Raw genomic sequence first — 14,615 nt, 5'->3', positions numbered from 1 at the left:
GTAATTATTCTTTAGAATGTACACATACATATAACATTAAAATAAAGCATTTATTGAATGCATGAATACTAGTGACTGTAACTAACATAGTGCTTTTTTCTTCTTTTTTAATGTATTATGTATCAGGCACACATTGCAACGCTGTTTTACATGAATTAATTCTGTTTTAATCCTAGGAAGCAGGTACTATTAATACTTCCATTTTACAGACGAGGAAACGAAGACACAGGGAAGCTATGTAAACTGCCCACGGCTACACATTTAGCAAGCTGCAAACCTAATCGCTTTGTGCGAAAGCCCCTGCCTTAACTTGTACATTTTTACTATCTAGAAGATGAATGCTGCCTTAAATGAATGAGTCTAGAAGCCACTCTCCGTCCCGCCCCTTCCCCCTTCCCTCAACACACACACACACACACACACGCACACGCGCACACACACACACACACTCGCGCGCTGTATAATCCTTAGCCCACTTGGAAGAGAGCACTGGGCTGCAGGCAAAACACAGCAATAACAAACCTACAACTCCCAGCAGTCATTGCGCACTCAAGTCTGCGTGCGCCCGTTTACACCAGCACAACAGGCATCCGGCTGGCGCCGAGCTCGCTCTCAGAACTACACTTCCCGGCTCTCCTCGCGCAGCCTGTGACACTCCTTGGACCGCGAGCGGAGAGCGGGCTTTCCACAGCTGCGCCCTCTTGCTCGGACCCTGCCCTGGACCCGACCTTGGACTCCAACACGGCTCCACCATGGAGGAGGCAGACCGAATCCTCATCCATTCCCTGCGCCAGGCCGGCACGTAAGGACACGGCCCCCGTCCACCCCGGAATGCCCACATCCGGGACTGCAAAACTCCGGACCCAGTCACCCGGGAACCTTAAAACCCTGGACCTTGATATCTAGGGCTGCAACTTACAGGACCCTAAGGCCCTCCTTCCTTCTTACACACACACACACACACACACACACACACACGGCCTCCCAAACCCTTTAACCCCTACACTTGGTAAACCCCAAACTCCAGGACCTAGACACCTGGAGACCTTAAAATCTTGGAACCTCAAGACCCAGAGTCCTGAAATCTGTGGATCTTGACATCAATACCCTGGGACTCAGATATCCGGAGATTCTAAGACACCTGTATCCTGAGAACTAGGGAACTTAAAATCCTGGGATCCTGGCACTCAGGGACTCCAAAATCCCCTGGGACTGGATACTCGGGACCCTTCAAACATGGTTTACCAATACCTGGGGCTTTTAAAACCCCAGGACTCTAAAATATGGTGGTCTTAATGCTTAGTGACCCTGACACACAAGGACTCCTGCATTCGAGGGTCCTAAAAACCCAAGATGACAACATCTAGGGAGCTTGATTTCTGGATTGCTTGAGACTCAGTGGTCTTGATACCCAGGGACTCTGACATTTGGAGCTCCTTAAAACCCCAGCCTCCCAACATCTAGTCTCAAAACCCTAGCAGCTCAATATCTGGGGGCCCCTGACATGCAGGGAACATGATATCTGGGGATGCAGAAACCCAAAGACCATTCCACCTGGGCTCCTAGGACTTCCCAGACCCAGAAGTTTGGGGCTCTTAAGCATAGGGAAATTTGAGATATTTTGAACTCAGATCCCTTCCATCCACCATTCTACATCAAGGTCTTAGGACCTGAGGACTGCCCCCATTCTTAGTTTTCCAAATGGAAGTCAGCCAGCAACACCCAGGACCTGTCTGAACTGTGGCCATCCTCCCCACCCCATCCCAGTACTAGGACTTCCAGAAGGCAGCATGGCCCAGCCTTATCCCTGTTTCCTGACTGCTCCCGCTCGCCTCCCCCCCCCCTTTTGAGCCTGCCCTCTTCTTCTTCAGGGCAGTTCCTCCAGATGTGCAGACCCTGCGAGCCTTTACCACTGAGCTGGTTGTAGAAGCTGTGGTCCGCTGCCTGCGTGTGATCAACCCTGCTGTGGGCTCCAGCCTTAGCCCCCTGCTGCCTCTCGCCATGTCTGCCCGGTTCCGTCTGGCCATGAGCCTGGCTCAGGCCTGTATGGTGAGTGTCTTCCTCCTAATACACACGGCCTCTTCCTTCCTCCTTCACAAAGTCACCAAGCTCCTTTGAAACTCTTGACTTTCCTCTCTGCCACCGCCCCTTGTGGCTTAGTGTTCATTAGTGGTTAAGGCTGCCAGCTCTGTGGTCAGACGGCCTGAGTAGTGCAGACCCTGGTTGCAGCACTTGCTACTGTGTGACCTTGCTAACTGATGCCCTTGTGGGCATCAGTTTCCTTATCTGTGAAATGGAGATGATAAAAGTAGGGTTGTTATGAGCATTAAATGAGTTGATCCAGTTTGTGCCTGGGTTGCCCCTGGCTCCCATATTTTGAGCTTAGCACCAAGAACTTTTCCCCTTGTAGTATCCATTTACCTGTTTCTGAAAAGGCCCTGTTTGATTCACATGCTCAGGCTGAAATTAACCACCATGTTCTCTGGTTGACCCAGCCTGGATCACATGGTCATCCCTATAGGGCACTGTGATTGGCTGCTCCTTCAGGATCACATGGAGTTGGGGGAGGGAGGGTTACCCAAAGGAAGATATGCTGGTTAACTAAAGCAGCGTCTGCACTGAAACTTCACTCTGCCTATTGCAGCCTCACACAGCTTGCCTCTCATGAGAATAATTTCCATACTGTCTCTATTGTAAATAAAGTCCCTTCTGGTGAAGCATTCACACGTCCCCAGTACAGACCTGTGTCCAGTTACTATATGCAAGAGCTCCAAGTAAATGTCATTTCTCCTGGCTCACTAGTTCTGGGATTTTAGGCTAGTTTCTTAACCTCTTTGGGCTTAGGTTTTCTCATGTTTTCTCATGGGTGTAAGAATTGTACCTACCACACAGGGTTGCTATGAGGATTAAAAATGAATTCATACATGAAACGCTGGATATAATAAGCTTTGTGTAAGTAGAATTACTGTTGTTCGATAGGCTTGATCTGGCTGCTTGCATTCCAGCAACCTGTGGCTACGTAGTGAATGTCAGCATGCCCAGCATACCCAGTATCTGGTGGTAGAGAGTCAATAGGGTAACTACAGTGAAGTTTCTACTTAGCCCCAAGGGACAGGGTGGTCAGGTTTCTTGAATTTGTACCTTGCTTGTGCAGTTTCTGTCTCTTAGAAACAGGCCTCAGAGTGCTACCCTTCCCTTGACTCTCAGGTTCACCTAACTCTCAGGAGTTCTCAGGTTCTTCTGTCTGGGGCTCTTGGTGGCCCCTGAGGCAGGCCAGTCTGTCCCCTGGCCTGGGGCTGTCTTCTCGAGTTTGGCACTTTATAAGGGGGAACCTGTGTCCTCTGTTTGGCTAGGAGGGTGTACACTACGATGTGTTGAGGAGGGGCTGGGGATCAGGCTTCCCGCAGTTTTTCTCTTCCTCCCTTCTGCCAGTGCTGTTTCCCACTGGATTTGGTGGTGACCTACTTTTCCTCACACTAACTTTAGCACGAGTATGGCTTTTCCAGTGATCAGGAGGTTCACGTGATTGGCCCCAGGGCCTTGGTTGGCCCTGAGCAGGTGGAAAAGGTCTCTCTTGACCCAGCTGGGTGCCGCTCACGTAACCCACCTCGGCTCAGCACTGCCGCCTTCTGGTGTCTGCCTCTTCACGTGCCCTACTCCTGGTGCCACTTTCTGCGACTCAGCCACCTCCATATCTTGGTGTCTGTCATTTCACACACCCCACTCCTGGAATGAGTTTCTGTATCAGTCACAACTCTTTGATTGCAGGTGTCGGAAAAAACCCAAAGTAAAGTAGCTTAAAAGACAGTGGTTTTCACACTGTTTTGACTGTGATCCTCTCTCTGAAATAAATATATGAGGGTGAGTTAAAAATTATCTGCACTCTGGCTGTAGTTTTCACAGAAGTTTTAATATAGCCAGAGTGCGGATAATTTTTGACCCACCCTCGTATCTTACGTTGTGACCAAATACACATATGTGTATATAATGATGATGTTTTCTGAGTGTGTGCTTTGTACTGGGCATTATGGTAATCTGCTGTTAACTCACTGATTTCTCGTGACAACTTTCTGAAGTAGGTACTGTGGGTGCCCTTTTCTCAGGTGAGAAAAATGAAGCTCAGAGAAGTTAAGTGGTCACACAGTTGCTAAGAAGCAAAGCTTAGATCTGAATCCAGGAAGTATGCTTTCAGAATCCATGCAGCTCCGGACCAGAATCTTAATGGGCCCTTTTATCCCTTAAAGCATCCACATAGGGAAACTACATTTTTACAGCTAGAAACTGAGCTTCTGAGTGGTTAAATAACCGGTCTGAGGCCTTATAGCCAGTTAAGTAGCACAGGCTGGATTTCAACCCCGATCTTTTTGACTCCAAAGCCCATAGTCTCTTGTAAAAACATTATTTACTGTTTTGTGTAGGTCAGGGTCCAGTCCAGAGACACAAACCCCAGCAGTAATTTGAATCGGGAAATTTTAATATGAAGAATTGTTAACTAGGTAAAAGATCGTTAACTACTGAAAGAGTAAAAGAAATCTCCAAGGTGTGACAGAAGTAACACGATACCTTGAGAAGTCTCACTTGCACTCCAAACTATTCACCTGGTTACCCTTACCCATCTGCTGTAAAGGGATTACTTTGATTAGTTTCCTGTGTGTCTTTCCAGTTTTTAAAAAAATGAAGCTATACACAAATATAAATATATATTTTTTATTTCCCCCCTTTCTTACACAAAAGAGAGCATATACCTAGTTTCTTACCTTTTTTTCCCCCTTGCAACATATCCTGGGAATCATTTCATATCAGGCAAGAGAGATCTGAATCATTTTTTCCCTTTTTGCAGCTGCAGAGTAGTACATTGCATGTATGCACTGTAGTTGATTCAACCACTCTCTTAGGCTTGGACATTTAGGGAGTTTCCAGTATTTTGCAAATAATGCTGTAATGAATAATCTTGTGCACATACATTCTTTCTTTTTAAATTTATTCTATTTTTTATTTATTGGCTGCATTGGGTCTTTGTTACTGCACACGGGCTTTCTGTAGTTGTGGAGAGCAGGGGCTACTCTTCATGGCAGTGCACGGGCTTCTTATTTCAGTGGCTTCTCTTGTCTCACAGGCTTCAGTAGTTGTGGCGTGTGGGCTCAGTAGTTGTGGCTTGTGGGCTCTAGAGCGCAGGCTCAGTAGTTTGGCGCACGGGCTTAGTTGCTCCACGGCATGTGGGATCTTCCAGGACCAGGGCTCGAACCCGTATCCCTTACATTGACAGGTGGATTCTTAACCGCTGCGCCACCAGGGAAGCTCTGCACATATATTTTTGAATTGTTGGAGGCATATCTTCATGGTAAATTCCTAGAAGTAGGATTACTAGGTGAAAGGGTAAACACATTTGCCATTTTGTTAGATTTTTGCCAAATTGCCTTCACTGGGATTGTTTAATTTCTGCATTCCCAACAGCAGTGTATGAGAGGGTGCCTGTTTCCCCACAGCCTCACCCACTGAGTGTATTGTCAGAGTTTTGCCCATTCAATAGGTGAGGAATAGTATCTCCGTATAGTTTTCCTCCTAGCTTTGTACTTTGAAAAACTTTCAAATTTAAGGAGAAATGAAAATAGAAAAATAACACCTTTCTCTTAGCTTTCTATATTGTTAACATCTTGCTCCATTCTTTTCTATCTGGGTACACACACTCACACACACACACACACACACACACATTTTTTTCTGAAACTTTTGAAAACAGCACACACGATGACACTTCATACCTAAAACTTTCAGTGCACTTCTCCTAAGTAAAAGGGCATTCGCCAGTTATAACCACAATACCATGATCACACCCATGAAATTGAATATTGGTAGAATAATAGTATCTAATATCTAGTACATGGTCAAATTTCCTCCGTAGTTACAAAAATGTCTTTTATAGCTGTTTTCTTCCCCAACTACAGAGTTCAATCAAGAATCATACATTTTATTTCACTGTTACATCTCTAATCTTCTGTGTCCAAGAGTCCTTAGTTTTTGTTTCTTTGTTTCTTTTCGTGAGTACATGTGCTTGAAGAGTGCAGGCTGGTTGTTTCATGGAATGCCCCACAATCTGAACTGGTGTGATTGTTGGCTCATGACTAGATTCAGGTCTCGGGCAGGAACTCTGTGCCAGTGATAGTATCTCCCTGTCCGAACGGACCTCAGGAGAACGTAACGTCAGGTTGTCTCAGATCGGTGATGCTCGTGTTGGGTCTCTCAGTGTGCTTTCAATTCAAGTCTTTCTTGTAAGCTAGGTTGGACATATTTGGATATGTTTAAGGGTTGTTTTTCATTCTTTTGCTGGGAATTGTCTAGTCCTATCTTTTGCCTCCTTTACTGTGTAGTTTTAGGCACTTTTTATATACTAGGCACATTCACTCTTTGCCTATGATATAAACTCCAGATATTTTTCCCAGCTTGTTGTTATGCTTTTGACTTTGCTCATTGTATTTTTTCTTTAAATTTTTTTTCACGTACTCAGAAATGCCCATCTTCTTCTTTTTTTATAAATTTATTTATTTATTGGCTGTGTTGGGTTTTCATTGTTGCACGTGGGCTTTCTCTAGTTGTGGTGAGTGGGGGCTACTCTTCGTTGTGGTGCGTGGGCTCCTCGTTGCTGTGGCTTCTCTTGTTGCGGAGCACGGGCTCTAGGCGAGTGGGCTTCAGTAGTTAGAGCACACGGGCTCAATAGTTGTGGCTCACCGGCTGTAGAGTGCAGGCTCAATAGTTGTGGCACACGGGCTTAGTTGCTCCGTGGCTTGTGGGATCTTCCTGGAGCAGGGATCAAACCCACATTCCCTGCATTGGCAGGTGGATTCTTAACCACTGCGCCACCTAGGAAGTCCCCCCATCTTCTTTTTTATTGCCTCTGGATTTTGAGTCATATTTAGAAAGGCCAGAGCTTTAATTTTATTTTTTTTTAATTTTTAAAAAGAAAATATTTATTTATTTAGGTTGTGCGGGGTCTTAATTGCGGCACATGGGATCTTCGTTGCAGCATGTGGACTCTTAGCTGTGGCATACATGTGGGATCTAGTTCCCCGACCAGGGATTGAACCTGGGCCCCCTGCATTGGGAGTGCGGAGTCTTACCCACTGGACCACCAGGGAAGTCTCCAGAGCTTTAATTTTAAAGCTCTGGAGGCCTTGGGGAGCCAAGGGGAAGTTTAGAGGGTGGTGGCTGGTGAGAGAGTGGGAGCGTTTGCCGTCTCGGCCCTGGGCTTCCAGGACAGGAGGATCCTGCTTGCCTGACTGGTAGCCGCCGCCCTTCCCAACCCCTAGGACTTAGGCTATCCCTTGGAACTTGGCTATCAGAACTTCCTCTACCCCAGTGAGCCTGACCTCCGGGACCTGCTTCTCTTCTTGGCTGAACGTCTGCCCACTGATGCGTCCGAGGATGCAGACCAGCCTGCAGGTATGGCGTGCCTGGACGTGGCAGGGGTGAGGGAGAGGCTGTTGTGGGGGCTGAGGGAGGTGGAAGTGGTGAAAAGGTTGACTGGTGGGGGTAGGTATGTGTCTTCGGGAGAGCTAGGTGGGAGGACTGGGGCTGGGAGAGGGGATGCAGCGCAGGGGGAGGGGAACTGGGGCTTGGGCTGACCCGGGAGGGGGGAGTTGGTGCTTGAAGGGGCCTCTCTGCCTCACGTCCTGCCCTGCCCCTCCTCACCCACTCCACTCCAACCACTCCGGCCTCCTTGATGCTCCTTAGACGTACTAGGCCGCCCCAGCCTCAGGGCCTTTGTATCTGCTGGCTTACTCACCCAGATAGCCTCATGGTTCACTCCCTTACCTCTTGGAGGTTCCTGTTCACATGTCACTTCAGGGAGGCCTTCCTCGGATTGCCTGGTTTAAAATTATATCTTCCTGTCAGTGGTCCTTATCCTCCTTTCCTGATGACCACCTGACAGTTTTCTGCATTGTACTTATGACCTGGGACGTGCTGTCTTCTACCTGCTGCCCCGGGAGGGCAGGAGGGTATCGATCAGTTTGTTCACTGAGGTAGCCCAAGGGTCTAGAATGGTGACTGGTACAGAGTAGGTGCTTAATAAGTGTTTGTTGAATGACTGAGTGTGAGAATGATAGATACATAGATATGTATCTCTGGGAGGGGGTCAGGCTGCTTTCCCAGGGTATGCATTTTTGGAGTTGTGGCATTGTCATCTGATTGACACTCCCTCCCCACCCCGCTAGGTGACTCAGCTATCCTTCTCCGGGCCATCGGGAGCCAAATCCGGGACCAGCTGGCCCTGCCCTGGGTCCCACCCTGCCTCCGCACTCCTAAGCTGCAGCACCTCCAGGTGGGGCCCCTCAACTCATGTCAGTATTGCTTGTTGCCACCTTGCCTGCCTTGTCCCCATTTGGGTGCTCAGGTTTTTGGCCCCCTCCCGCTGGCGCCCCCATCACAATTCATCCTAGAGGCTCTGATTCTGCTCTCTCACCAGGGCTCGGTCCACCAGAAGCCTTTCTGTGCCACCAGGCTGTTCATGTCTGAGTTGCGCTCCAGAGGAGGTGAGGCTGAGGAGAGGCTGGGGGGGGGGGGAGGGGGAGGGGTAGAGGTGGGCCTGACCACGTGGTGAGGCAGGAGGGCTGGCTGACTCTGTTGCTGCCTCCAGAGCCCTGGGAGTTCCACGCGAGTCCCCTGCTGCTACCAGCCCCCACCCAGGTGCCCCAGCCTGCTGCGAGGGCAGCCTCGCTCCTCGAACACCATGCCATCCAGCTCTGCCACGCCGGCTGGGACCACCCCGGGGACGAGGACTGGGTCCCCCGAGCATCCCGCCTCCCCGCTCAGGTACTGTCCAGTGATTGGTCCCTGCTGATGAGGCCCCCGCTCACTGTGGCTCCCATTTCGTCTCCCATTAGTCCTCTGCCCCTCTCCTTTCCCCACTGTGTGCCTTTCTTCCATCATCTCCTCTCTGTGTGCAACTACCTGGCTCCCTGACTGAAAGAACGTTGGAGTCAGAAAGACTGTGGCCTTCGCACAGGTCAGCATGGCCCCTTGGAGTGCCAGCTTTCTGCTCTGAGACTGCTCTCTTCTGAGGGTGATGTTCTGCTGAAGGATGTGCACAGGCAGCCAGAGCCGTCAGGATCTGCTCCCTCCCTCCCTGTTTCTGCTACCTTCTTCCTGCCCCTGATTCGCTCCCTCTTTCTCTGTCCTTGCCATCATCACTGATGCGCAGCCTCCAGACCTCTGCACCATCTCTTCTCGTCACTGGCTTTCTGGTTGCGTGGTTTTGTTGCCCCTCTTTCTCTCTCCCCATCTCTGTCTCCTCATTTCTGTACTGTGCCTCCATCTCTGTCTACCTATATCTGCCCCCATCTCCCCTCTGTCCACCCCAGTATCCGTCCCCATCCCCTCCCCACTTTGTCCACCTCTGTAACTATCTCCTTCCACCTCCCCCACTGCCATTTGTTCTGTCTTTATCGTTTTCTTTCTTTTTTAAACTTACAGGTATTTCAAACCCAGAAGTAGAGAGAATAGCGTCATGAACCCTATGTCCCTGTCGTCCACCTTCAATTATAAGCATTTTGTGGGAATTCCCTGGTTAGGACTCGGCGCATTCACTGCCGAGGGCCTGGGTTCAATCCCTGCTTGGGGAACTAAGATCCTGCAAGCCTTGCAGCGTGGCCAAAAAAAGAAAAAAAAAGATACAAGCATTTTGCCAATCTTTCCTCACCTCTTCTCCTCTAAGTTTTTTGTCTGTATTATTTTAAGGCAAATCCCAGAAGTCATATCATTTTAACTCTAAATACTTAAGTAGACATCTCTTAACTCACAGGGGCATTCATTTTGTAATACAAGCCCTGGGCCATTTTCACACCTAACAAAATTAACAGTGACCTCTTAATACCATCCCACACTGAGCTCATAATGAGGTTTCTCCAGTTGTTTCAAAACTGCCTCTGTTCTCATGTTTCTCAATTCCACTCGGCCTCCTCCCCCTTCTTTACCCAGCACCTCTGACTTGGTTTCCACTCTGTCCCCACATATCTTTTGAGTGTCCATCTCTAATTTAGGGCCTGCAGGCTTCCTTCTCTCCCTTCCCACAGCCTCCTGCAGTGCGGAGAGCCAGTGCGTAGAGAGACGTAGGGCTGAAGAAGAGGAGGCCCTGTCCTCAGGAAGCTCCCAGGCCCGTGGGCCAGGAGAGTGGGTCTGGGCCCCTTCATGAGAGAGGCTGGAGGGCGGGTGTGACTTGGGGGATCGCGCCTGGTCAGGCGGCTTCCTGGTGGAGGCAGGGTCTTGGGTGCCCGGCAGGCCTCCACACCCTTCCACTGTTTCCAGGAGGATACTCGGGCTCAGCGGCAGCGGCTGCAGAAGCACCTGGCTGAGCACCTGCGCCAGACCTGGGGCCGGCCAGGACCCCCACAGCAAGCCCGAGACCTGGGAGAGCTGCTGCAGGCCTGGGGTGCTGGGGCCAGGACTGGTGCTCCCAAGGGCTCCCGGTTCACACATTCAGAGAAGTTCACTTTCCATCTGGTGGGTGGGCCTCAGTGGGCCTGGGGCACGCTGATGGGGGCCAAGGTGGGGTTGCTTTATGTACACACACCACATTTTATCCACACAGGGGCCTGTGTTCCCACCGGGCCTGCCCTCTCCCTACTGGGGGTGGGCACCCAGAAGGGTCCCCTGGCTTCTTGGGAACTTCCGTGGAGAAAGAGTAGAGGGGTGGGGACCATGTAAGCGTGTAGGGTTACTGCTCTTTGTGTAAACCCCAGCTTTCCCTGGGCAGTTTCCTCTGACATCTTCTCTTCTTGGATGTCACCCAGAGGGGCCCTCATCCTTCTCATGGGCAGGTGGGCAGGAGCTGTGTCAGGGTCAGGGAGGTTTCTTTATGAGCAAACACTCCAGTCTTAAGGTCACAGAGAGCGCCTTGATCCTCACACACATTCCGACAGCTGTAGTGGTACAGTGGTACTGTACCTGGGTAGTGCTGGGAGGGTGCTTGCTGGGAAGGTGCTTGCGGGGAGTGTTGATGCTGGGTTGTGAGGGGCAGGACCTTTCCTGACAGCCAGATGCTCCTTTCTCACTCCCCAGGAGCCCGAGGCCCAGGCAGCCCAGGTGTCAGATGTGCCGGCCACCTCCCGGCGGCCTGAACAGGTGAGCAGAGCCGTGGTGTGGGGGGTGTCCTGGGCCCTTGGCTGTCTGCTGGCCCTGACACCCCCCATCCCGACTGGCCTGTGCCTCCCAGGACACGTGGGCAGCTCAGGAGCAGGAGCTGGAGTCTCTTCGGGAGCAGCTGGAGGGAGTGAATCGCAACATTGAAGAGGTTGAAGCCAACATGAAGACCTTGGGAGTCAGCCTTGTGCAGGTGGGTGTGGGGGAGGGACTGCCCACCGGGGTCAGGTCACAAGTTGGGCCTAGAGGGACCTGAGGGGGCTGGGGGTACTCTGTAGAGGTTTGCAGATGTCAGAAGTGTTCATGGGAGACATTGGGGATCTGTGGGACTCTTGAGGGTTCAGGAGAATCAGTGGGAGTGAGTGAGGGTCAAGGGCGGGGGTGGTGTTGGACCTGTAGGGGGTTAGAGGTGCCTTGGTGTCGGTGAGAATCGCGAGGGGTGTGGGTGTCCATGGGCATCTGTAGGGGCTTGTGGGGGTCGTCATGGGTCCTGGGGAGTCATTGTGGAGGTGGAGGGTTCAGAGGGGCCTGTGGGTGCCTGTCACTGCTTATAGGTCTCCATTTCTATCAGGAGGGCCCGAGGGGCCCATAGGGGCTAGAGGGATGTGTTGTCACCTGCGGGGCTTGGGCTAGGCCAGGGCTTTCCAGGCTCAGTGGGGACCAGGAGGTTGTGGTGTGCGGCTGGGCTCCCCCACTGACTGGGAGTGGGGGTCTTGGGGTGCCAGGTGGAGACCGAGTGTCGGAAGAGTGAGCTCAGCACAGCAGAGCGTGAGCAGGCCCTGCGCCTGAAGAGCCGGGCGGTGGAGCTGCTGCCCGATGGGGCTGCCAACCTTACCAAGCTGCAGGTGGGGCTGGCCCTGAGGCTGGGCTGGGAGGGTCGGAGTTGGATGGGCCCAGCTTGTGTGACATGTAGCCCCTCTGCCACCATCGCCAGCTCGTGGTAGAGAGCAGCGCCCAGCGGGTCATCCACTTGGCGGGTCAGTGGGAAAAGCACCGGGTCCCGCTGCTTGCTGAGTACCGTCACCTCCGAAAGCTCCAGGACTGCAGAGAGGTAGGTGCTGGGGTCCCTGGCCATGGGTGGGGCAGGTTCGGTCTCTCCCTAGGGGGCCCGCCTTGCGCTCTGCCTCACTGCCCTCTACCCACGGGGCCCTGGCAGCTGGAATCTTCTCGGCGGCTGGCAGAGATCCAGGAGCTGCACCAGAGTGTCCGGGCAGCTGCTGAAGAGGCCCGCCGGAAGGAGGAGATCTATAAGCAGCTGGTAAGGCCTGTGTGGGGGCCCCGGGTGGCTCAGAGCCGGAGAGGTGAGGGTTCTGAGGGAGTATTTGCTGTCTCTGCCTAGATGTCAGAGCTCGAGATCCTGCCCAGAGACGTGTCCCGGCTGGCCTATACCCAGCGCATCCTGGAGATTGTGGGCAACATCCGGAAGCAGAAGGAAGAGATCACTAAGGTACCCCATCGTGGCCACAGAGGGTGGGTCATACGGGCAGATAGGCCCAAGGGGCAGATGTGTGTCACAGGGCTACACGGGGACCTCACACCCTCTGGAAGTCAGAGCTATCTGGCCATACCCAGACACAGAACAGCCTCACACAGTCCACTCCAGCCACCCCGACCCTGTCTGGATGTGACAGCATGAACATGAATGCCCTTAGCTGGCTGGCCACCCGCCCCAGACATGGGCTCACGGCTACTGTGATCTCTGCCAGATCTTGTCTGACACGAAGGAGCTTCAGAAGGAAATCAACTCCCTGTCTGGGAAGCTGGACCGGACGTTTGCAGTGACTGATGAGCTTGTGTTCAAGGTGTGGGGCAGGCCAGGCCGGGTGTAGGGGTGGGTGGGCCTGGGCCCGTGTGAGCCTCGTAGGTACACTGATGCTCGGGCCCGGCTTTGCCCTGTGGAAGATGAAGTCAGGGAGTGGGAGAGGGTGGCCTTGTGGGGGCCCGGAGGCGGGGCGGGGCGAGCTGGGAGCAGCCCACTGCCACCTTCAAGGTCTCCTCTGTCTGGTCAGGATGCCAAAAAGGACGATGCAGTTCGGAAGGCCTACAAGTATCTAGCTGCCTTGCATGAGGTGAGGGGAGAAGTGTGCCTGGGGGCTGGCTGGGGTGGGGCCAAGTTGGGATGCAAGCCTTCTGCTCCTGCTGTCCCCAGAACTGCAGCCAGCTCATCCAGACCATCGAGGACACGGGCACAATCATGCGGGAGGTTCGAGACCTTGAGGAGCAGGTGAGGCCTGGGGGTGGGAGGGCTAGCCACAGCAGGCCCGGGAACAGCTCCTCGGTTTATGTTGAAAGAGGCTGTGGCACCAGACACAGCCTGTGGCTGGAGTCTCAGCCCTGCCCATTCGTTGCTGGGTGACGTGGAATAGCCCAGTGGCCTGCTCTGACCCCCTCCTTCCATGCTGAGGGTCCTCACGCCTGCCTCCCAGGGCCGTTGGCAGAGGCTTCAGCTTGAGTATGTGGTGGGGGATCCTGCCACGTAGCAAAGGATGCTTTAGGTGGACGGATGACGTGTGCAAAGGCCTGGCAGTGGGACAGAGCAGGCTGTTATTGGAGGGGGTGGGAGGAGCACAGGAGGGGCCCTGAGTGGCCATAATGGGGTGGGGGTGGTGAGGAGGAGCTGGGAAAGGGGCCCTGCACGCTGAAGGGCTGTGGTTCGTGTTGCCTTAGATTGAGACGGAAATGGGCAAGAAGACCCTCAGCAACCTGGAGAAGATCCGTGAGGACTACCGATCGCTTCGCCAGGAGAACGCTGGCCTCCTGGGCCGGGTCCGTAAGGCCTGAGCAGCCCCCAGCAGAGGTCTCCCCCCCGGCCTCAGGCAGGGATTTGGGGTGCTGGGAGCGCTGGCCAAGCACTGGCCCTGGCCATGCCTTCTGCTTGTGGTCCAATTCCTCCTGCTGCAGCCTTGGCCCCAGACCCTTGCCCACCCGACCCCAACCCTTATCTGGGCGATCATCCAGAGTGTGGGAGCTCGGCTGCAGTTTATTGCGGAGGGCACTGGGGGTTGGGGCCTTGGATCTCAAATAAATGAGGGTCTCTGTCTGCAGTCTAAGCTGAGGCATGGACAGGGGCGCAGCGCTCAGGGTGGGGGCGGGGGCGGGTGGCAGGAGACACTGGGTACATTTGGTGAGTCGGTGTCTGTGGCCCTGGGTGTCCGCGTGGGATTCAGGAGGCCCACTGGGGTGCTGTGTGGGTGTGCGCGCATGTGAGACATGCAGGTGAGTTCAGAGAGTCTGTGTGACCAAGCGTCTGGGTTGGGAGCCGCGTGATACCGTGCGTGACCGGCATGTGTCTGTGTGGCTTTCTGGGACCTGAGATCCTGAAGGTACCGAGGCTGCCTCTGCGGGTGTCTGGGCGCACCCTGTGTGACACTGCACCCGTGGGCCTGGAAGCTGGCTGTGGGTGTGTGCTTTGGGGTGTGTGGGTTAACAGGACTGTGCTCGGGTGTGACTGTGTGACTGCAGATTTGAGGTGCTGTGAGTGT

General features: G+C 53.0%; 1 protein-coding gene across 1 annotated transcript; it reads left to right on the top strand.

The window, feature by feature from the left end:
• The first annotated feature begins 641 nt into the window (after nucleotides 1-641).
• CCDC22 (coiled-coil domain containing 22) lies at nucleotides 642-14,170 on the top strand. The gene is made up of 17 exons (XM_057718303.1): nucleotides 642-802; nucleotides 1,872-2,049; nucleotides 7,305-7,437; nucleotides 8,211-8,317; nucleotides 8,462-8,528; nucleotides 8,633-8,808; nucleotides 10,300-10,494; nucleotides 11,053-11,115; nucleotides 11,207-11,326; nucleotides 11,859-11,978; nucleotides 12,068-12,184; nucleotides 12,290-12,391; nucleotides 12,473-12,580; nucleotides 12,840-12,935; nucleotides 13,143-13,202; nucleotides 13,283-13,357; nucleotides 13,801-14,170. The coding sequence occupies exons 1-17, from the start codon at nucleotides 753-755 to the stop codon at nucleotides 13,912-13,914; spliced, it is 1,881 nt and encodes a 626-aa protein (XP_057574286.1). The 5' UTR covers nucleotides 642-752; the 3' UTR covers nucleotides 13,915-14,170.
• Nucleotides 14,171-14,615: the final 445 nt, after the last annotated feature.

The sequence above is a fragment of the Hippopotamus amphibius genome, chromosome X (genome assembly GCF_030028045.1).
Source record: "Hippopotamus amphibius kiboko isolate mHipAmp2 chromosome X, mHipAmp2.hap2, whole genome shotgun sequence".
NCBI lineage: Eukaryota > Metazoa > Chordata > Mammalia > Artiodactyla > Hippopotamidae > Hippopotamus > Hippopotamus amphibius.
The sequence above is the reverse complement of the archived record's forward strand: the minus strand, read 5'-3'. Positions and strand labels throughout refer to the sequence as shown.